We start from the raw sequence: 24,922 nt of genomic DNA on the forward strand, positions 1-24,922 counted from the left end.
AAATGGTGGAAATGGCAATATAAAATCTCTTAACAGATGATTATTAATAGCGATGAGAAGAAAGTTACACTCTTCATCCAAAAAAATAAACACATTTAATGGCAAGTTATTCTGATTTCTTCCAGATTACCTCTCAAGGCTGGTAACTTAGTATTTTAGTCTAATAACAAATGAGTGATGTGCTTTTCAATAAAGATTAAGCTAATGTTTTAAAAGAGAGCCCAGACACTGTTTACCAATATTCTCTATAATTTTTAAACTCTAATTTTCCTTAAAATTAAGAAGTATTTCGGAAATAATAATAGGTATTATTTATTGAATGTTTCAGTATCATTTTATCTTCCCAACACTATGAGAGGTACCTTCTTTTAGCCTAGGAGGAAACTGAGTCACAGAAAAGAGAAATAACTTGGCCATGGTAAGAAGTTACTAATGACACAGTATGCTTTCTGGCAGACTCCAGAATCCACAATCTTAGCTTTATTTTATCTTGACTTAATACTTGCTGGACTCCCTTTTGGGTTGACATTAACCATTTACATCAGGGGTCTTCTAAATACAGCCTGCAGGCCAAATCCTGCCTCCAGCCTGTTTTTGTGAAGTTTACTGAAAGGCAGCCAGCCCATTATTGTCTACAGCTGTTTTCACACTACAAGGGTAGGGGTGAGTTGTGACAGAGACGGCATGGCCCCACAATGCATAAAATATTGACTATCTGGCTCTTTACAGAAACGGTTTACCAACCCCTTATTCTGATAAATGGGCTGAATCAGGTAAAAATTAAGTTTCTGGACTAATAATTTAAATGTAGACCTTGTAGAAAGACACTTGCACAGGGTATACCCATAAGGCTGGATCACACCATAGACACACGTGAATTACAACAAAGATTATACCAAGCTACCAAAGTATGCTTTAGTAGAAATGTACAATTAACATGAAAGGCCAGCACAACACACTCAACATCCCACCACCTCAGTCATTATTGAAAGGCACAAGCACACACAATGACAAGTTATTCCATAATCGAAGTGTGAGATGATCACTTTCTTGGGTCCACAGGAAGTCCCCGTCGGCTTTTGATCTTCAAAACCCCAGTGCCTACCTCAGCACCCGGAAGGCCACAAGGGTGGATAAAAGTTTTCTGACTGAATGGGTGAAAATCACAGTTTGGCCAACCAAGGGGGCAGGCACCTCACCCCCCTAGGCCTGGTGGCACGTGCTAGGACACAGCAGGTGAGCCCCTTTCTGGTGGGGTGCATTACCTGTATTCCCGCTCCTGCAGAATTTCCACGGGGTCCAGGCCTTGCGGTTTCTGGATGGGGCTGATGCGGCTCTGCTTCTGCTGCAGCTGAAGGATGGGCGAGGGCTGCCCCGGGGCCGGCTGCGGCACTGAGGGCCCGGGCACTGCTGCCGCGGGCGGCTGCGCGGCTGCGGGGGGCGCGGGCGAGGGCCGGCCGCTGGGCGCGGGCACCGGCAGCTTCTGCGGGGTGCTCGGGCCGCTCAGCTCCGGCCCCGGGCCTGCGGGACAAGAGCGACATGGGCAGCTCGGGCGGGACGGCGCCCCGCGGGCCACACCCGGCCTGCCCGCCGCCCCCCGGGGCCCAGTGCTGGGGACCATTAAGTGTCTTAAGCACCTAAGGGAAGAGAAGAAAAAAAAAAAGGAGGGCAAGAAGGAAGACGAGGGAGGGAGAGGAGGGCAAGACAGGGAACGGGGGAAAAAGGAAAAAGAAAACGGAGAAGGAAAAAGACACAGAAAGAAAAAAGAATCTGGCATCTATCCCCATAGGGAAATGGCATCCACTAACGAACATGGGTGCAAATGATCCCGGAATGACCGTGACTTAACACAACTGATTAAGGAAACTACTGCCAGCTTTTAATGTGGCTCTACAATGGGTTTCTTTCTTTCTTTTTCTTTCTTTCTTTTTTTAATGACAGGTGCATTGAGAGTTCAAAAAAGAAAGGGAGTCACCCAACAGTCAGATGCAATTTGGGTATGGTCCTAAAATCACATCTTGCGAATTGCACCTCAAGCCTTTTTAGGACAGACCTCTATCCCAATGTGGAACAGCCCTGCTGTGAGAACCCATGCTTTACAAACAGAGCAACGAGTTTATCAGTCTTCTGATGTGAACTACAAGGAGCACACACTTTTTCTTTTAAGGCCTATAAAGCATATTTCAGGTTTAATCAGTGAATTTTGGGAATTTAAATTTTTTCTTACTACATATTAGAAAGTATTTCTTAAAACATTCATTGTTAGCCAAAAAAAAATCTGCTCGTTCCACCTAATGAAAATTAGCAAATACTAGGATTCAAGGGAGCATTATCCCATGTTATCAGAATAAAACAATATGTAATCTGTAAGCTTGTCAAAGTGTATTGAATAAGTTAATTTAAAATAATTTTCCACATTGAACTTCAGGAGTTTAAGCTAATTACTAGGTACAGACTTGAATTTTTAAGTGTTCCATTTCTCCTCCTAGATGAATTTTTAGTTGCCTTACAATTATAAATAATTTTAGTGATGCTATCAGGTCAGTTAAATTTTTTTTAAAAGAATCTCAGTAAGCAGATGTTAAAGTCCAGAGCATTCTTCCAATTTTTTCTAAATCCTTTCTAAGAAAAAATAGCTATTAAATGGTAACAAAAATAATAGTCTACACACTTCAGAGCGATTTAATAATTAACCATACGACGACATACATTATGAAAAATTGAACACATTTATTCAATTTCCAACAATCACCAATTAGAAATGGGCTTAAATGACAATACAAAGAAAGCTATAAGCAAACATTTTGACAGGGGGAATGTGAAGAATTAGAACAAACTGCTTAGGAAACTACAGTATGTGTCTGTGTCGTGTGTGTGTGTGTCTGTGATGTTATTGTTCTTTTCCCTTCCTTCTAAAATTAGGTAAAACATTTCCAAAAGATACAGAGCTAGGTAAGATTTCCTCTTTAGGTAATTTCCAGCAGTGGTTCTAGGGGTTGATGAAAAAATCTTAGGAGGAAAATGCACTTCGTTTTATTTTTAATTTTAGGTATTGTAGATGTACCTCCATAATTAAGAAGTTTTTTCTTCTAAGTACTTTTTTTCTGTATAAAAGGTCCTTTATGTAATGCATACCTTTTATAATATTACACATTTAGAGTTCCTTTCATCCATATATAAGAAACCAATTTCTAAATATTAAGTCTCAGGGTTACTATGCATTGGAATAAGTTATCAGGGGAAGTTTTAGCATATTTTTCCCTGGAGATCTTTAAAACAGGGTACATTTTTCATTTGGGTTGCTCTAGGTGTGATCCAGTCAAGCAAGAGGAGATACAGATTTCTAACATTTATTTTAATTCCCTATGATTCTATGACTCTCCATAAGAAGCTAAAGAAGCTGGTAGAATTAAACATATTTGAAGACTTGGTATAAGCATGCTAAATCAGGAGTTTAATATATATAGGTCCTCTAAAAGCAACCACCTTTAGGTGTTACTGATAATATCGGAAGAATTACTTTAAATTTAGTTCTCAAAGTGTTTTTCCTCCCAGTTCAAATAATTCATCAACAAAAGCCATAACACTGCAAACATGTTATAATTTCACTTGTACTGGCACTCTCTTCTTTAGCATTACTGCCTATAAATACCCATGCAGAAGATTACGAAGACTCCTTGAGGTATAGTCAAGTCACTATTTTAAAAACTACATTTAATCAAAGAAAGGTACCCAAAGCATATCTGTCATCTCTGGTCCAGAATCTAGTCTGCGACTCCAAACTAGATCTGATATATGCATGGACAGCCTTCTTCAGTCACTAAATAGAAAGATATTCTAATTTTGTTGATTCACCTGTAACACTGAAAGACAGAGAGAGATTCAAACATCTGCTTACATATTTCAGTCTCCAATTTAAAAGTACTGCAACTTGCTGTCCACTAAACAGGTAGATTTAAACACCCCGTACCTTTCCAGAAAAAATGCTCTTTCACCTCAGCTGTTATCACCTGCTGGTTGTGTGAGCCTGATCAAGTTACTCAACCAATCTGTGGCTCAGTGTCCTCATCTATAGAATGGGGATAGTAACAATAGCCACCTCATAGGGCAGGGGTGAAGCTTCAATGAGATAACAGCGTCTACATGTTCAACCCTCGGCTTTTGTCATTTTATTGCAACCAAGGACAGGGAGATAAAGAAGCCTAATTGACTCAGCTTTATAGAAAAACCACATGGCAAAAGAAAGGTCTTTCAGGAAATTCGGTACCATATTAGCTGGCAACTTTGGGAGTACTCTTTTTCTACAGCACTTTCAAAGTGTTTCAACAGTTTAATACAACTCCTCAGCACAGATACTCAGATGAGCCCGCCTGCCATGTGCTCCCTGGAGTCTGCTACCAGAGCTACTTAGAGCAAACTCCACTTCCTAGCTAAACACCACGAGTTCATTTACTGTGTGGGTCTATTTTCTCCTCCCTCTGACAGATTGTATAAAAATGACTACTTCACAGAGGCTGGAGAGCTCGACACAGCTTGCGGCAATCAGCCTTGCCCAAAGTCTAACTACCTATTCATTAGGTTTGATGCCCGCCTGTCCCTCAGGCGGCTTACGGATTCGGTTGCCTGGCTGGCTTTGCTCTCTGTCGACAGAAATCACCTCCTCTACACTAGACACTGGTGGTCTGCTACTTGACAAGACTTTTCCCTGGTATCTTCAAATGGAAGACAAATCACATTCTTCAGCTTATCTCCTACTCCCTCTCCAATGTAAACAATTTAGGCTTCATTGTCAGAGGTACAAAATGCCATCTGCTTTCCCTTCAGTCCTCACTTTAGGAGTCAAAGCAGAAACAAAGTAGAAACTCTGGCCCTCCAGAAGGGAGTCCCAGTGCAGCTAAGGGTGGAGGGGGACAGTCTTTATTGAATGCATCCCTATGCCTGATTTGATGCAATAGGGCAACAAATGTATTAAAATACCCAAGTCTCACAGGCACAGAACTTCTAAGCATTCAGAGCTCCCACTTAGTCTTCCGGCATACAGGACATTCATGCAAATAAAAGATCTACGCATTCAATAAGAATTTAAGTGGTTTCCACAGGTTGGAAAAAACAAATGCCATAAAACATATTTAAATTGAGTATATAAAATTTCAGATATCAAAAAAAACACTTTATTTTCTACCATAAGGTCTCTCCCTCACCCCTAAAAACACCCAAATTTTTTCAGTTACCATTTTTCTTTTTGCTTGAATATCTGAAAGGAAAAGTGAATCAAAATGAAAAGAAAAATGATGGGTTAGATTTGAGCGGTGCCCACAGCAGGCAAGGGCACATTCCATCATAAGAGTGGCTGACGTTTTGCAGGGGAAACCACTGCAGAGTTATGTGTTCCATGTGCAATGCCTCGACTCCAATCATAATTCTTTGGTGGTGGCTAGGATGATGTCACTTTTGGTGAATTATAACTTCGGAGTAGATTTGAGGCACACCACCCCAGCCAAAAAGATTCTCTTCACACATGAATAACACTAGGAAATGGAACAGAAGCAAAATGGGAACACAACTACCTCTACATAAGTGAATAATATCCTGAAATATTAGCAGGGGTGTTTAAAAGTAATTATACTTTATTTTACAAAAAGGAGATAAACAATAAGGAGATAAACAATAAATAGACTAATACGAACTTTAAAAAGAAAATCATGCCTTATTTTTACTTTTCTAAAAGCCAATCTAAAAAAAAATTATTTTTGGCAAGTAAGGTTATCTGTTTCTCTAATGGAACCTGAGATGTGGGGACAAGTTCAGCAATGCTGTCAAATGGCAGTGCCCTCTCAGTGACAGAAATGGGGTCATTCTATTTGAAGGAGGTATCTTCTTTCCTCCTTCATTCATGTCTCCTTTCCACTCTTCCATAAAACCCTACCTGCCCAAATATTGTCATTTCTAATGAAGCCCCGACTGTTGAAAATTTAAAAAGACATGAGCAGTGAGTAATAAAGTGAATTCCCTTTAATGACAGGCACCTGATGACGGAAAATGTAGGTACTGGAGCCCGGTTAAAAAAAAAAAAAAAAAATAGAGCCCTCTCTTCCGAGAATGATCCAGAAAATGCACTCAGGATTGGGTTTATTAGGACATGAAGCATTTATTACGTACAAGTATCCAGATAAATGGAACTTCATCCTTTAAATTTTACTACTGTGTTCAGTCACATTATTTTAACCTTGGATTAAAAAGGTTTCTCAAACGAATCATTCTGCTTCCTACATTCTTAACTGATATCTTGGAATCTTTTACTACTGAGTCTAGCTCATTCTTAAAAATACCAATGCTTGGTGATGTCTGTGACAAGATGATATCCCAGGACCAACTGTGAGGTACAGCAGATCATACGCAGAAGACATCATCCCAGACTACTACCTTTTGGAAGTTCAACTTCGGATCCCTCCTCTCCATCAACCTTCCATGTAGCTGGTAGTTACCAGCTGGCCTCTACTTGAAATTCTCCTAGTTAATACTCTTCACATACTGAGACATGGGATATAAAGATTACCAATTTTGTTGATATTGTGTCCCAGAGTAAGAGGGAAAAGGCTCTAAGTAAGGTGTGCAGACACTGTTTCTTTACACACAGAAGTACAATGCTTGCATCTTGGTACACAGACTTTGTGACAGGTTTTTTTCCTTGTCATCAACCTTTTTGCCATGAAGGAGCCACTAGGGAGAGTGGTTAAGAACATGAGTTCTCAAGTAAAATTGCTGGGGTCTGAATCCCGACTCTCCATCATTAGTTGTGTGACACATGCAAAGGACTTCATCACTGAGAATGGCACATGAGTAGGCCTGCAGGCACTCCGTGAGGATAAGCCACACACACACATATACATACGTGCTTTTTTCTTCTATCTGGCTGCATTCTAAAGAGCTGGAGTTTTGCAGTTTTAAAACCTCTAAATACTTTCAGGATTCAAACTGCCATTTTCTGCAGTTTCTTGTATAACCTTTCCTGTTCCCAAAGCTCAGTTCTCTATGATCCTCCACCTACCAAATGCCTCCATGGTAGCCACACAGAAATTCTGGAGATGAAATGATACTTTCTTGCCCTTTTAAAACCCATTGCCATGGTCTGAAAGTTTATGGTCCCCTCAAAATTCATATGTTAAAATCCTAATTCCCAGGGAGATGGTATTAGAAAGTGAGGTCTTTGGGAGGTGACTACTTCATGAGGGTAGAGTCCTCATAATTGGGATTCGTGCCCTTATAAAAGAGGCTCTAGAGAGCTGCCTTGTCTCTTCTGCCATGGGAGGATACCGTGAGAAGGAAGCCATCTATGAATCAGGAAGCAGGCCCTCACCAGACACTGAATCTGCTGGTGTTTTGAAGTTGGAATTCCCAGCATTCAGAACTGTAAGAAATAAATTTGCTGTTTATAAGCCACCCAGTCGATGACCTTTCATTACAGCAGCTCAGACTTACTAAGACATCCATTCTTAAGGCTACAACAATTAATAAGATGAGTATATCTCTTAGGTAGGCCTACTCATGGAGCTGCCTCTACCAGAAAATAAACATATACAAACTCAATAGGCAGAATATTAATAAAAAAAATACTAATCTGAACTCTCTCCCATGGTATAAGGCCCAAAACCCAGGAAGAGTACCAATATCCCAAACTAATTGTTTGCAACCACCTGCATGTCAGAACTTGCCTAAATGAATGGAAACCACTCAGAGGAAATGGTATCAACGTCAGGGAAGTACCTCATTCCCTAGAATCCAAAGCTTTCATTAGAGTAGACCCATAAACTCTCTGCTTTTCCAGTTCTTTCACAAAACGCTTCCTAGAGAAAACAACCTTCATGGAAGATCACTCTACAGTCCCCTGCACCTCTGAAGTCTATCAACGGGATCAAGACAAGACCAGGACGCCATGCAAAGGATTACATCATTTCTACCCACTGTATAACGTCATAGCTTCAGATTTCATCCCAAGGTGTATAAGAAATAGGCCATGTTGAATCTGTTAGTCTATTATGAACAAATGCTACTGATGTTTCTGTCATGCAGTGCCTCTTACAATAATGATGATGATAATAATAATTTAAAAAATAATCTCACCTGGGAAATCAACTCTATACTCTAATGCTAGAAATGGCTTTTTCTGAGAACTGGTAAGGAACTTCCTTCCAAATGGCGAGACTTAGATACAGGACTTTGTCTCCTTTTGGCTCTGATTGTCAAGAAACTCAAGTCATCTTTGAAACAAATACAGCAACTATGAGAACTTTTGCAGCCCTACTTTCTTACCTCAATTTCTTACTTTTTTTTCTATTTTCCCTTGTTTCTGATTTTGCTACTCATAATTATTTTACAACAGTCATGCTTCTTGTAAGCCTCTCCAGATGTTCTTCATAACAAAAAGGGATAGAAATAAACAAATCAACAAATTATAAAACGGCTCTAGTGGGGCTGATTTGAGCAGTGAGTTTTGGGGATGAAATGCACTAAGTCCAGAGGTTCTTAACCTTGGGTGTGTGGATGGGCTTCTGAGAAACCTTGAACCTCTTGAAAGAGAATGCAAAATCACAGGTGCTTTTTCCCTGGGTCTCCAGCTTGCACAGGCACCTTTTAAGGTTAAGAAACACTGCCCTAGGTCTCAACAGCAGGGGAAGACATCTAAGTGGAGCAAGGATAGAGAGCCAGTGAGGTATAACAAAAGGCTACGTCAGCCCTGGGCTTGTAACAACCCACTGTTTTGGTGAGCAGTCTTTCTTATCCGAGTTGGACCATGGCATTATTCATTTGGTTGTGTATTAACCTACCAGATGGTCTGTTGTAGTTAACAAGGGCCGGCTGCTGTTGTTGCTGCGTCTGTGGTTGCTGCTGCTGCTGCTGTGGCTGCTGTTGCTGCTGCTGCTGCTGCTGTTGCTGCTGCTGTTGTTGCTGCATGCCAGGCAACGTCCTTTTCCCCTGGACTGCAAGCTGCAGCGTTTCAGGGAGGGGCTGGCCCCGGGCCAGCATTTTATAAGCTAAAATCTGAGCTCGAAGCTGATGCAGCTGGACAGGACTGAAAGGTGAGGGACCTCTGTTGGGCTGGCTCATGGCCTGCGGATCACCCGGGATGAGGGCCCCTGGCTGGCTTGGTGGCATCTGAGGTGGAGTTGGGCCTCCTCCAGACATAGGGCTGGAGACGTGCTCTGGGGCTCCTAATGGAGATGGGTGTGGTGACATATAACCTAAAATAAAATACAAAAGGAAATCACAGGCTGCCCCCGACAACCCTGAAAGACAGATATCCCTGAATACAATTTAAATACAATTTATTAAATTGTCTACAGCAACACTTTCTGACAGAAATTTAAATGACATATCATTTATTAATTATATGGAGTTTAAGATCTTTACATATTAATATGTGCTTTATATATATGTAAAATTTAAAATTTTCTGGTAGCCACTTTAAAATGTTAAAAAAAAAAGCAGGTAAAGTTAATTTAAATGTATTTTACTTAAAGCAACATATCCAAAACATCATTTTAAAATGTAAAAATTGTTGATGAGATATTCTACATTCTTTTTTTATACTAAGTCTTTGAAATCCACTAAATATTTTACACTTAAAGCACATCTCAATTCGAACTAACCACACTTCAAGTGATCAATAGCCACATGTGTCCTAGAAGGTAAACTGTTAGTGGTTGTTGTTCCTCACTAACCAAGGGACAGTACTGAATGGTAAAAGTAGCTCCAACTGCGAGAACAAAACCTGATATATCTCAATGGGGAATAAAGAATTTCTTAGGTGAAGAGTGAACACTTGGTTTATTATTATGCATGTTATGAATAACTTGCGATTATTGAGTGCCTGCATGTTGTAGGTACTATGCAAGGAGTTGACTTGCACTCAGCGGTCACAATTGGGTTCTCCCTAGTAGCAGAGTCTTATTTAAGGATTGAGTACTGGTAATTTACTGAGAAGGTGAGGGGACACTAATAGGGGTGTGAAAAGGTAATATAAGGAAGGGAAGGCAGCCAATAAAGGGGGGTATTTTCAAGCCAGCTGCTGCAGTGGGTACCTGAAGATTAATTCAGTGCAGAAACTCTAGAATATATAGTAAATAACTTGCCTCCAAATTATTTCAGGAAAGGGGTAAAGAAGCTGGGGTATTTATACTCCTGTAATCAGTAGTCACTGGTTAAGTCACTGGTTATGACTAATGCCCTAAAGATTATTATTCTCCAGGGACTTTGCCATATGTGGGAAAGGTAGGTGTCGGTAGATGGAAGTGAACCAAGACAGTGGTTCTGGGCACAGGAAATCAGGCTGGTGGGGGTATAGAAATGGTAAGGGGAATCAAGAAGATATGGGTAGAACATACATTATTTCTTCAATCCTTACAAAAACCCTAAAAGATATATACTGTTACCACATTTTTTAAAACGAGGAAAATGAGGGTCAGAGAGTAAACCAGTTACCCAAAGTCACACAATTAACTCTCGGGAGCTTTAAGATTTAAACAAAGGTCTGTCTGATTCCAATGCATATGCCCTTTCCATGATCTAATACAAATTTGGTTATATGAAAATAAGTCAGGGACTTGAAAGTTTCAAAAACCTAGAACCACTTGTGATATAACATAAAAATGAGAGTAAACTGTTTGGTTTATAAGAGATCTAAATGGTTATAAGAACACTTTTCTGGGGAAGAAAAATCAGAATGCACAAAAAACCTCAAGGGACTTATTTCAGGAGATGACCTGCATAGCTTGGCCATAGAATTCCTAGAAAAACATACGACTGAACATTGTTGGAGGGAGATCCAAGATGAAGGAAAGAACAAAGTGGCCTAAAGCAATCCAAAAGGTGTCCTTGAGCTGAAACAAAGTGCCAATTAATCAAGTCAAAGGTGTCCCAGAATATGGCATTACATGCATAGATGAAAAGTCTCTGCCCTTTAACAAATGTAATCGTGTCACAGTTCTCACAAAGGTCATCACATAAGTGTTTATTAAATTCCGGCTGCATGCTCGAACCTAAGAAAAATTTGAACTGAAAGAGCTCTGTGCGTCTGCAGAATCACAGAGGCTGGAGAATATATGACTGCCACCAACTGGGGATTCACCATCATAATTCACAAGACCACAGAAAATAAAAGATTCAGTTACTTTTATCTCCAATTGCCATTTGGAGAGGGAGGCAAATTTAGCGTGATCCCCTAAACCAAGAATGGGTTTTGCTCCACCAACTGAAGAGAAGTAGAACTCTATTCAGGAAAATCCTGCCCTAAAGGTAAATAGATGAATTGCTAAATTTCATTCCACAAATCCCTACTCTGTGAGGAAGCACAAACACCATGAAGTGATTAGGGTTTGAGTTGGTTATATAAATTAGCCAAGAAAATTCCCTTGAAAGCTTGCAAGACTAGCAGAAATTTAAATCCCGACATGTTGTTATTATAACAACAAACACTTAGAGAATATCAATAACAGACACTTAACTGCAGCATACATTCTTCTTTAAGAAGGCTTAACATTAACCTCTTCGTTGTAACGCTAGTACAAAATGGTAGTCTGTTCATTATCATGTCTTTCTGGCCAGCACTGAGTCTACCATAAGAAGAAAAATCTTTCCACCAAAGCTACTAACATTTTCACAGTAGAAAAGATACGACCAGGGCTTAAAATTAGTCATATGTTTCCTGATTTCTGGTCTTTCCTATTTCCTAGGGTCATCAATTACAATCTCACTCATGGCAAATCATAAGATGCCTAATACAGTGAACCAAAATATTAGGCAATCTAGTCTCAATTCAACTGTGTAACACTATTTCTTAAATCACTCTTTTAAATTATGAACAAGGCAACATTATGAAGGTGAGACAGTTAGATTAAGCATAAGAATTCAGACTCTGAAAAAAAGAATTGGTCACTGGAAAATCAATACAAATTCTTACCTCAAATTTGATCAAAAAATTGAGAGTGAGATAAAAATCATATTTGAGTTAGTCAATACAACAAAATTTTACCTCAAATTTGATCAGAAGAAAACGGAAGTGAGAAGAATTATTTCCCAGAATTTGTAGGGGATGTGAATAGAATCATTCTGTCACAGTACGGTATTAAAAATAGACATTTTTATTTCTACATGAATAGCATCCCATAAAACTTGAGGAAAAACAGAATCTAGGTGATACAACAACATCACATATTTTGGTAATTATCTTTAGTTGAGAAAACAGAGTGAAGAAATTGCCTGAGAGTGAATATACATTAGTCTGTAGGATGACAGTGTTGATGCAGATTCTGCTCTTTTTGGAATCTTGTTGGATTTGCTTGTTTGAAAGTAGTCAAAAAGTGGCACTTTTCTTTCCCTCGTCTTCAAGGGCTATTATCTCCCCAGTTTCACCTTGCCTCAGAGAGATGCAATAACCTCTCTCCTATTAATAATCTTGAACTTCTAAGAGCCAATTTTATATGAATTTTCTCTACACACACACAAACACACACACGCTACTTAAATATATACCCGCCTTTGAAGGGTTTCTACCCAATGGACTAAAAATAAACAATGTTATCACTGGGACCATGAGGTCCACAATTCAGTATTTATTGAAGGAAATGGCTTTGCTTCTTGACCAAGACCCTAAAATCACCTAATAGGTTGCTAGGTAGTTAAAGCTCGCAGCCTTCCAGTCAATACCACATCTCTCTGTTCCTGTGTTTTTATATTAATAAATGGCTTTTCACAATGAGTTTTTTAAAGATACGTGCTATTACCAAGTCTAAATTCTTTTTAGATCATTCTATAAAATAGGACTGCATTATACTAATACTGCTTTATTAAAAAATATACTCTTAAATAACTCCTTCCTCAGCCTACAATGCACTTTACTATTTTAGAGAATATTACATGTTAATTCTGATTCCCTTTAATGCAGACCTTTGCATTTAAAGTTATTATACTTCACTGAAATTATATAAAAGTTGAGATCATTTTAAACTGTTGACTCTAATACACAAACTTCCACACCTAATTGAACAAAATTTACTAATATCTATCTAGCCATGTGCTAGATATCATGCCAAGTGTTGTGGATTCCAAGATAAATAAGACATCATTCTTAAGTTGAAGAGGCGAGCCAAGTGATCACAGAAATAAAAGTAAAAATGCTCTCAATTACGATTTGTGCTTTTAAAGTGGTTTTAGTTTTCAGGTTTTCCTAGGACTCCACTATTAGAGCTACTGCCACAACAGGAGCAGAAAAAGTAAGCACCTGGCTTCAAGAATCACTAAACATTACTCATCTATACCTCCCAGGTATTAAAAATAAGGGTTTAAGACCAGGCATGGCGGCTCATGCATGTAAATCCCAGCACTTTGGGAGGCTGAGGAGGGTGGATCACCTGAGGTCAGGAGTTCAAAGACCAGCCTGGGCAACATGGTGAAACCCTGTCTCTATTAAAAATACAAAAATTAGCTGGGTGTGGTGGCACACGCCTGTAGTCCCAGCTACTCAGGAGGCTGAGGCAGGAGAATCGCTTGAACCCGGGAGGCAGAGGTTGCAGTGAGCTGAGATCATGCCACTGCACTCCAGCCTGGGCAACAGAGGGAGACTGTGCCTCAAAAACATAAATGAATAAATAAATAAATAAAGGCCTATATTAGCTCCATGAACATACTTGGCCCCTTCAAATTTAAATGATAAGCCTGGAAATATTGTCTTACTTCATTCATAAGAGTGGATGAGTCAAATTTGTTCTTCTTGTACTACAAAAAGGCCAAGTGCTTTAGGCTGCTCTTCTGACATGGTCAAGATTCTATGAGTTATCTACAACAATTACGCCTGCCTGCCACCAAAATTCAGATAAGAGTCTGGGATGTTCAAAAGCCTGTTCAAATACTAGTGGGGAGGCACTCCTATGCCTCTATGACTTGCCTATTTATATTTCAGAAAGAAAACAACAATGCATAGACTTCTCTAAACCCTCACAGCCAAGTCTTCCCTCGAGTGGATGGATATCTGATCATGGATAGAGGAAACACACACATTAATTACACAAGATTATATACAGAAACACATAAACCATAAACCTTGAATTGGAATATCTATATATTAATGTCAATTAGTGATAGATTAACTCATGTCTGTCATATGTTGAAATGACCACATAATGACTGAAATCAGGCTACATTGTATTAAAAGGCTTTGAGGTACCTGAATAGTTTTCAACAGTGCAGAAAAGCAAGAGGACTTGTTACGTATGAAGAAGAAAAGAAATATTCCATATACTGATTTAGCCATTGTTGTGAGTTGAATTGTGTTCCCCCTCCTCCAAATATGTTGAAGTCCTAACCCCTAGTACCTGGGAATGTGCCTTACTTTGAAATAGTTTTGTTTTGTTTTGTTTTGTTTTGTTTTGTTTTTTGAGATGCAGTCTTGCTCTGTTGCCAGGCTAGAGAGCAATGGTGCGATCTCGGCTCACTGCAACCTCTGCCCCCGGGTTCAAGCAATTCTCGTGCCTCAGCCTCCCGAGTAGCTGAGACTACAGGCACGCGCCACCACGCCCAGCTGATTTTTGTATGTTTACTAGAGACGGGGTTTCACCATGTTGACCAGGATGGTCTCGATCTCTTGATCTCATGATCCGCGCACCTCAGCCTCCCAAAGCGCTCGGATTACAGGCTTGAGCCACCAGGCCCGACCTGAAACAGTATTTTTGTAGACGTAATCATGTTAAGATGAGGCCATACTGCATTAGGGAAGGCCCTAATCCAATGAATGTTCCCCATAAAAAGAAGAAAATCTGGACACAGACAGACACACAGGAAAAATATCATGTGGATACTAAGGCAGAGATTGCAGTGATGCATCTGCAAGTCCAGGAACGCCAAGGATTGTTGGCAACTACCAGAAACTAGGAATAAGCAAGGAAGGATTCTTCTCTAAAGCCTTCAGAGAGAGCATGGCCCTGCTGATGCTTTGATTTCAGACTTTGCCTCCAGAATTATATAAGAGAATACATTTCTGTTTGCGGTAATTTGCTATGGCAGCCCCAGCCACCCACCAGAAATGACACGTAATTTCACTGCCAGATAAAGCTGCCTTATAGACAATGGATAAGCATGCAATTCATGGGACACAGGTGGTTCACCTTACCTTCACATCTACACTGTTGCTGGGAAGCAGGCCTAGATTCTCTTTCTGGCCCTGTCACCGATTGGACATGTCAACTTTGCAAAACAAAGTACATTGTCCAGCTTTATCTTCTCTATCTATAAAACTGGGATAACATAATTTACCTTAAAAGATCACGATAAAAATTCTGGATAAAGTACATAGAGCTCTTTGCAGACTGCTTGGACACATGGTGGCTAGTAAAATTACCAGGACTTCGGAAATAAAATTTCCCACATAAATCATCAGGTTGTCTTGGTGAGGATGGAGGTAGATTTCTATAAGGAAGAGAAACCTGCTGGGTTCAATCTTCCTTAGACACATTCTTTGGAAGTCATAATTAAAATATCCAACAGGAAAGACTGAAAGACTATGCTGGGGAACCAGTATCAGGTGTGCAGCGGACACAAACCTTGGCTGTGTTGATCCATTGGACTCTGGGGAGGGCCCATGCCCGGGTGAGGTGGCCGCATACCAGTGCCCTTCATGGATCCACAATGGATGTCTTCTACAATCCCCTTGTCATGAATACCATCGATGGGCTGAAACATTTAAAGGACATTAGTTAGACACCTCTGTAAGGTAAAATATTTCTATTTGGAGTTTTCAGACCCCTTCCTAAGTTCTTCAAAAGTGTGGCACAATCATTTACTACCCATTCTAGAGTTAAAAAAAAAGAGACTAAACCAAAAGGATCGGCGAACTATCTGTAAGTCAAATGTTAAGTCTTTAAACAGTGGAGGGTTGTTTTTTTTTGTTTGTTTTTGTTTTTGTTTTTGTAATATCAAAACAGGCCATGAAGATGAAGTCCTGGTCACAAGGTAGACAAATATAGGCTATTTTTCCATACCCTGGTAAGTAATCTTGAAACCTGTTGTATGTTGAAGTTAGTCTGAAGTCTGAAGGAAGGCTGTTTGACGCATCTGTGATGATCCAGTTTTTTGGTCATTTTTCTTCATTGGAAGGGAAGGAATGATGGAAAGTTTAAAAGTTGAAACCACAGGGTTCCATGACAGTTGGAAAGAGAGGAACAGACAGGACAGAGTTGTGAACGGGGGCGGGGGGAGGTAAATACTGAAAGGGAAAGTGTGTGCAATAGATAAAGCTGCACTACAGAGCGAGGAGGAATGGAAAAGGTTAAAGGCACAGTTTGGAAATAAATAATGAACACAGGGGCTGGACCCAAAACTTGAGGCATAATACGTGACAAACATGCAATAAACAGCTATTGAATTGACATTAATCCAATCCAGAATTGGGCAATGAAGCATGTGTTTGAAAAACGAAAAATCTATTCCTCCCCAAACTGTAATAGCAATTTTCAAAACAGCCTGAAAGAAGTATTTCCAGGAGTTTATAGAAACCAAATGACTTCAAGCAAGAAAGTATGAGTGTTTGCAGTTTTGGAGAAAAGAAAGTTAATTTCTGCAGAGTCAAAAGTATTCACTTGAAAAGAGGAAAAATGTATCATAAAGAGGATGTTTGGAAGAAAAATGGGAAGAATCTGGTATAAAGAGTGTCACTGAGTCTGTTAAATAGTAATAATAGAGAGGAAATCAAAGCAACACAGCAGATGTATTTAGGCCACTTGTTTATTTATTTCCAGTAATGTTGAAAAGCAAAAAGCTGAAGCCTCAGAGGGAGAAGGAAGAATAAGAGAAGAAATAAAGCTGCCTATAAAAAGAATGGAAAAAAGTGAAGGCATCTGGTCAGCAGGTGTGAGCTCTAAACCCTCACCCATGTCCTCACACAGGGAACTATCTGAGGGGCTGGGGCTAAGGAGACGCAGGATGGCAAAAAATGCAAAACTCACAGAATGCGAGCAAAGCAAAACAAAAAAAGGGAGTATTTAAGAGGGTAGAGAGAATAAGAGAAAGTGTAATAAAAATGCTAGGACATAAAATGAAGGGATCAGAAGAGATAACAATTAATAAAAACAATCCAGGAGAAAAACATAACACTGACCCAACACTCACACACCGAATTTTTAACAGCTAAAGAACAATAAAGTTTAGCTGAGTGTTTCCCTCACGTATTATCTTTCACTCTGAAGGTGAGACATCTTCAAATTATTCTGAAATTATGTAAGCCACTTAGAGGAAGGTTTACAACTCTTTGATCAGATCCAGAATATAGCTCCCAAATTAATCTAAACACAAAACAATTTCAGGACTTGGATATGTCAATATGTTCAACAGGTCCCCTGAAAAATATGACATGGAAAACGAGCAGCTTTATTTCCCTAGATCTCTGACAAGCTAACAAATTTATCTGTTAAAAAAGGAGACAGAAAACTAGGGAATGTTACAGGGATATCCATAATATATTGTTAAATGAAAAAAGAAAGTTACAGAGTAATTAACAGAGACAATATGATTCCATAATAATAAAAGAAAAGTAACAAAAAAACACCAATATATACATATCTGTGCTTACACGGTATTTTTAATGAACACAAGGAAAAGTAAGATCGAAAAAGCATGTACAACAAGCTCTTACTTGGGGTGAAGGTAGGATTATCTGTTTATCTCAGTATTGTTTTCCTTTTCCAAATAACCATATATTACTTTCCTGATTTGAAAAATCATCAAATTACAACACTTTTAAACAAAAGGATCTCCCCTTTTGGGCTCTGATGGCCTACCCTAAAACTGACCTAAAGTCCTACGTAACTGGAGGAAAGACTTGCTCTTTTCTGTGGTAATCTTTTTGTCTTAAGCCAGGATCTTCCAGGGCTTGTCTACTGTAATGGTTCATTTTATGTGTCAACTTGACTGGGCCTCAGGTGCCTAGATATTTGATTAAACATTATTTCATGGGTATGTCTGTCAGGGTATTCCTGAATGATATTATCATTTGAATTGTTAGACTGAATAAATCAGATTGCCTCCAGCAATGTCGGTGGGCCTCATCCAAAATCCATGGAGGGCCAGAATAGAAAAAAAAAAAAAAAAAAAAGCTAGAGGAAAGAAGAAGCTTTCTCTCTGCCTGACTGCTTAAGCTGGGTCTTCTCCTGCCCTCAGACTTGAACTTACTCCATTGACTCTTCTGGGTCTTTGGACTCAGACTGGAACTCACGTCATCAGTTCTCCTGGTTCTCAGGCCTGTAGACTCACACTGGAACTATACCGCAGGTTCTGCTTGGTGACTGCAGATAATAGAACTCTCGGCTTCCATAATTGTGTGGGCCAATTCCTCATAATAAGTCTCTTTTTACATATATCTCGATCTCCTATTGGTTCCGTTTCTCTGGAGAATCCTAATGAATATACCTACTCAATGTCAAGAAGCAGCGCTGCCACCCTATCCACCTGTGCTATCATCCCAAGGAGTGTAAAACCTCTACATGTCTCATTAGGCAAAACCTTCAGGTAGTATGTAATGTCCTCATAGATTTTTCTTGGCTATTGCTTACTTTCAAAGCAAACTGTCACAGAGGATCTTGTTTACTTTCTCAAAAGGCTGTTCTCTCTTCTTTGTATCTCCTGTGAAGGCATAATGCCAAGTTGTACAGATATGATCATCCCCACAGCAACAATCCAAGCCTCATAAATAAAGGATAATTATAACCTTAGTCCAGAAATAAACAGCTGGACGTGAGCTCTGCAAAAATCAGAATCTTCTTCCAAAACCAGAATAAAAGTGCTTCACAGAGAGACAGCAATGTGCATTTTAAGGATTCCCTAGAAACCATTTAATTTCAATAAAGCCCTTTTCAAAAAATCCTTTAGATAAGGACTTTTTCCTTTTACTCTTTGGGATCTAATTTTTGTTAATAAATGTCAACCTTTTTAGGAAAGAATAATTTTCAGTAGTACGTTCATTAGTGGGTAAGTTACTTAACACAGATAGGAAAAAATTAGACTTATAGACTAATATACTAATTTACCAAGACAAAAATACCTTCAACCCACAAATCACACGATCTACTTATCAGAACTGCATAGTCTATCTCAGTATTTTAAAAAGCCAACATCTGATCTTCATAACTGGTGCAACATCTGCAGCAATGAAAGTACCTCACAATATGCGTTTTTAATAATATATGAGATACATAAGACAAAGATCTTGCATGATTTTCTTGTTAACAACAGTAGAAAGGGGGATGGAGTTATCAGAAAGATTAGCCATCCACTTATCAGAAGTTGAGTTTGAACGGGAGAACAAACTCTTACCTTATGCATTTGATGCATGCCTTCCTGTGGGAAGTCTGTGGACCCCATCGTCGGCATAGGATGGGAGACACTCGGAGGTCCAGGACTTGGCCCCATCATGCTGTGGACGGAACCTGGGGATGGTCCTGGTCCTGGACTAGGCCCGAGAATTGGCCCAGGGGAAGGCCCAGGCCCCGGCGAAGGCCCTGGGTGGGGCATCGCACCAGGGTCTGTGGGCGTGGACATCTACTTCTCCTGTCTCTGCCAGTCAGTAGAGTAATGCTAAGCTGAACAGCAGAAAAAAGGAAGGCATGTTTTAAATATGATGTTAAGATCAGAATAAAACAGTTGTTAGCATTTGATGGTGCCATTTCTGTAACAAACATCAAACAGAGCTGCCCTGTCTAGTCCAGATGTTTGAGTGAGTGTGATATACATCCATCTGCCCTAGTCTTTATGAAGACCACTCGTTTAAAAAAACGCACACGCTAAATGATTCCCCAGAAAAATATAAATCATCTAAGATACAAAAAGACTCACTGGAGAAACTCAAATTTAACACATAAGCAGAATTCTAAACAAGTTTGAAATTTATTACTGAAGTCAACAGATGCTCTCCATTACTTACTGCCTTGGACACCTTACAAGTCATTAACCCCCACAAAGCCATTAAAATACAGAACCCTTTAAAAAGTATCCAACCAAGACTCATTTTCATAAGTGAGTGGGCATTCAAAACTTGAACATAAACAGGGAAAAATACAATCTTCTAATTTGAGAATGAAAGAGAAGTCCCAATCATGAAAAAAGCAAAGGCTATAGGAATCAGACAAATATGGGTTCAAATACTTATATATGCAATTACTAGCTACGTTATTTAACGTTTCTTCTTTTGAGATTTCGATGCAATGACACGTGTGAAAAACACAGCTGTAGTCTCAGCACAACAAACGGCCACCCTTACTTAGCATTACTTACCCCACCAACTGCACTCTACCAGAAGTGATCAGGAGGGACAGTTTAAGATGTGATCCTCTTGCCAGCTAATTAATTGAAGCAGGGACCCCTCAGACAGTTAAAACCAGGGATTTGTCCCAGACCTGGCTCTGGTCAAGAATCCTTGAGAGAAGTCATCCATGACTACTGGATCAGAGCTCACCACAGATGAGGTGTGGAAATTCTGGTTCTACAATTTCAGCAGAACTATATTCCACCACCCACACTCTAAGGCTTCTTGGCATCCCCATTGGAAATGCCTCATAGAGTGGGTACAACTGCATCTTGGATATGAGCCAGAATGAGTAAATAAGCTGTTTTCCACATTGTGATAGAGATCAATGATGCCAGCAAGATAGCCGAATACCACTAGCAACAGTAATTGTTCTATATTATGATGTTACCTTGGAGGCACACACCTGTACATGGAGAAACTTTTTGCTGTCAGCCTCACAAAATACAGAATGACATACCCTAAGTGATTTGCTTACCCATTGTTTAGTGGCAGAGATGGAATGAAACCATGGTGGCCTAGTCACCATAGCAGGGCTCTTTACCCACAGTGGAATGATGGGCTGGAGGGGCAGTACACAAAACACATTCTTTCCACTCCTAGCGACCCATCACTTGCACTGAATCTCTAGAGTATGAGGGCCATGAAGGCAGGCCATGCTCGGTTTCCCTTCCATGTTCCCAGCACCTCAACCTGCATATAGTCAGAGCTCAAAAATTATCTGATGAATCAACTGCAGAGTAAATTTCAAGGGCCAACTATTAATAAAATCAACTTTTTAATTTTAACTTTAATTTTTCATATTTTTAGAGACAGGGCCTCTCTCTGTTGCCCACGCTGGAGGACAGTAGAGATCATGGCTCATTGAAGCCTCAAACTCCTAGGCTCAAGTGATCCTCCCCCACCAGCCTCCCAAGTAGCTAGCACTACAGGCGGCGCCACCAGGTCAAACTAATTTTTTTTTATTTTTTGTAAAGACAGAGTCTCACTCTATTGCCCAGGCTGGTCTTGAACTCCTGGCCTCAAGTGATCCTCCCACCTCGGCCTCCCAAACCACTGGGATTATAGGTGTGAGCCACTGTAGCCAGCTTCAGTTAATTTTATAAATAAAAACCACAGAGTCGTCAGTGTTTGAGTTGTGTTCCCACAAAGAAATCCTTAAAGTGTAGGCAAGAATTTAGGCCATTTTGACAAGCAAAGGAGAGCTAAAACAGGAAGAAGTCAAAGGCTACTTCAGAGTGATCATAAGCAGGGGATCAAACCAGGACTAAGGGAACTCAGTGCAAGCGGCTTCTAAACAACAGGGGAGCCTCAACAGTGAATTACAGCCTTGAATTCACTAGAGAGCCCAATGTTATTATTTATTCTTTGTGATGAACAAAGCAGACGGAACTTTTTTCTTTTTTTTTTTTTTTTGCTTTCCACCACCTCACACAGGTTCAGTCAGCATTTTAAATTTAGGAAGCTGACGTCAATTCAGGGCTACTACAAGATATAATGCTCTTTCATGTATATCAGCACACTAATACACCCTTTTATTTTTTAGTGAATAAAAGGAAATTGCTTACTTCCTGTTATGGTTTACATTGAAATCAGCTTCAATAGGTATTAAAGTAATATACCACAAGTTTGAACAATGAAGATACAAATACTGAAGTTAGTTAGGCTGATATGCCTATGTTTAATATAATTGACGTGTATTAAATATGAAATTCTAATATATATCAGCCCATAACACTACTTTCCGCATGCATTATCATTTCCACCTGGGAATCTCAGAGAATGTTGTAATGACTCATATATAGTCCCATAAAAATGCTCCTCATTTTTTTTTGTTAAAGGAAACTATTAAAAACGTCTTAGAGGGAAAACATGTTAGAAGGGAAGTGGAAAATTACGGGCATATAATTGGAATGTTAATATAGGAACATGTTATATAGGAAACTATTTAATAAGAAGAGAACCTCAGATGCCTGGACTTCAATGAATGCGTGTGGCTCAGACTAACAGTACAGTTTAACAAATGAAGAAATGCAACCTGTGCCATATAACTAATGAATGGCAGAGATCTGGACTCTCATAGAACGTGATGTGATATTCACTGATGTCCCACTGGGAGCTGAGAGACCTGGGTTCTGGTCTCAGGGTCACCAACAACTCTGGGGCCCTGGGAAAAGTGCCTCTCTTCTGGGGTCTTGACTTCCTCTAAGCTCAGGATAAGAGTATCTCAAAGGTCCCTTCCAGCTGTCCATCCATGACTTGATGCCTGCTGCCTCCAGAGCATCTTGAAGACTTCATCCAAACCTGTGTGCTGCAAAGTCCATTAATGGACTTCCAAGGCAAAATCAGGGCTGCCCTAGGATCTGCTGTGGCTACCATCACCCAAGTATACCCAAGGGGAGGACTCTCTAAGATGGGGCCTATACTCCTGGCCTCTTATTCTTACTCTTCATTTCGGGTGGCAACTTTATTTTACAGTTCAAGTATGTAATTAAACTTTCCCACAGTATGAAGAAACCTGGGGAAATAAATTAGAAAGAGGTGCTAGTCTCAAGTAGCACATCATTAGTAAGTTAGTACAGTTAAGGTTTAAAGTCCAGTATTGGCCAACTCCGCTTCTCCCTCACCAGCCCCGCCGGTATCCCCTGGACTCTCTGCCCCTTTCTTCTCCAAAGCACTAATGAGACAATAGAGATAGGGTGGTGATGAGAGCAGTAAGGATAGTAGGGTGGGCTGGAGGAGAGGGTCCAGATGGACTTCACAGGGCAGTAGTAGGTCTGCTCACATGATAACACACAAAATCTATTTTTATTTTGTGTTGGGAGAAGGAGGGAGTTTCACGTTGTCACAGAAAAGAACCACCTGTTCCACAATTATGTGCCTGTGGTTAACAACATAATGACAAAAACGTATCTGGAGAAAGGGGGGCACAGCAACCTCCCCATACACATGCATTGCTGGTCCCCACCCTCCCCCAGACCAGGACTCCCTGAGGGCCAAACCACTATGTTCTTAGGCAAGAATTTCTCAGCAGTATACTGTCTTGATTTCGTCCTTACTTCCCACTTTCCTACATTCACAACTAGAGAGTGTGTGTTTTTAAAAAGAAGAGGCCCCAGAGGAGCTTCCCAGAGCTCCAAACACCACAGTCATCCTCCCTCAGCCCAAATCTCCATCCATCCTCTGCCCTTAGCTGAAAGGCTGAGCAGAGCCATCTGCATATTTTTTTTTTTTTTTTTTTTTGAGACGGAGTCTCGCTCTGTCGCCCAGGCTGGAGTGCAGTGGCACAATCTCGGCCCACTGCAAGCCCCCCCCCCCGGGGTCACGGCATTCTCCTGCCTCAGCCTCTCCGAGTAGCTGGGACTACAGGCGCCCGCCACCACGCCCGGCTAATTTTTTTTGTATTTTTAGTAGAGACGGGGTTTCACCGTGGTCTCGATCTCCTGACCTCGTGATCCGCCCGCCTCGGCCTCCCAAAGTGCTGGGATTACAAGCGTGAGCCACCGCGCCCGGCCAGCCATCTGCATATTAAAAGGAGTTCAACTTCATGGAATTTTAAGGGTCACCACACCAACCATGACAAAACTTGTGTCTTACAGTCTAATTGTAATCAACAGAAACACCAAAGACCCCCACATGTGGAGCAATATTTGAACACGCCTACATGTGTTTCCTAATAATTCTGGTGATTTGAAGAGACATTTTACCACAACCCCACTGAAAAGATGAGGGAAATGAGGCAGAAAGGGAAAACATGGCTTGCCCAAAGTAACATCTGCAACAGGAGAGAAACCGCAGGCAGAACCTTGCATCCCTTGATTCCCAGCCCAACACTCAGCTATATTACACGGATCAAGCCAGCCATGTTTCCACCAGAGTTTTCACCAGGCCAGAGCAATATGCAGGGGGAGAAAGCAGAAGCCAAAGAAAAAAAAGTCAGAAACAATGGAAGGGATATCTTGCAAGGACTAGGCTTTGGTTGTGATAATACATTAACTTATCACAGGCTAGAGAAGTAAAGAGAAGCCCTGGAATATGAAATGAAGACAATGGCATACACTGAAAAGGTCGATGATGTTTTAGTTACTTATTCCCTACCATACCGAGTATCTACTAGGTACAAGGCATGCAGGTGGTACAAAAATGAGTAGAAGGCTTACCCCACAACTCTGGAAGTCTGATAGGGAAATCAGACTTGTGTGTAAGTAGCAACAAGAGAAAAATATTGAAAGATCCTGCAGGACACAGAGGGGTACAGCCAAACTATCCGACACAGTCACAGAATGGGAGACATTACTTTTAGCTCAGAGAGTAGAGGAGAGAAAGGAATTAGGTAAAGTGTAATGCAGAAGGTAGCATTTCAGCAAGGCCTTTAAGTTTAAAAAAAAGAAAAAAAGTCCCCTAGAAACTTGGTTTCTAGTCGCAGAGTTTGGGGCAGCACACCAACCTTGACAATATCTCTTAAATTGCTCTTCACCAAACTTCCTAAGAAAGCACAAGGAAGGCCAGGCGTGGTGGCTCACGCTTGTAATCCCAGCACTTGGGGAGGCCGAGGCGGGCGGATCACGAGGTCAGGAGATC

At 40.4% G+C, this 24,922-nt stretch overlaps 1 protein-coding gene across 9 annotated transcripts in view; it reads right to left on the reverse strand.

Moving 5' to 3' along the window:
• SMARCA2 (SWI/SNF related, matrix associated, actin dependent regulator of chromatin, subfamily a, member 2) overlaps window positions 1–24,922 on the reverse strand; it is a 182,490-nt gene that overhangs the window by 146,911 nt on the left and 10,657 nt on the right. For 6 of the 9 annotated variants that reach the window (XM_032138939.3, XM_058431519.1, XM_032138930.2 and 3 more), the window contains exons 2-5: window positions 19,354–19,614; window positions 15,591–15,720; window positions 8,826–9,239; window positions 1,266–1,521 (exon numbers count right to left, since the gene is read on the reverse strand). In XM_032138939.3, the coding sequence (XP_031994830.1) occupies window positions 1,266–1,521; window positions 8,826–9,239; window positions 15,591–15,720; window positions 19,354–19,578 (1,025 nt within the window). In that variant the 5' untranslated portion in view covers window positions 19,579–19,614. Of the gene's footprint in view, window positions 1–1,265; window positions 1,522–8,825; window positions 9,240–15,590; window positions 15,721–16,028; window positions 16,914–19,353; window positions 19,620–24,922 lie in introns of those variants that run through there. The other 3 variants (XM_032138931.2, XM_058431518.1, XM_058431520.1) reach the window with 3 other exon arrangements.

This window comes from Hylobates moloch, unplaced genomic scaffold (genome assembly GCF_009828535.3).
Source record: "Hylobates moloch isolate HMO894 unplaced genomic scaffold, HMol_V3 SCAFFOLD_19, whole genome shotgun sequence".
NCBI classification, from domain to species: domain Eukaryota; kingdom Metazoa; phylum Chordata; class Mammalia; order Primates; family Hylobatidae; genus Hylobates; species Hylobates moloch.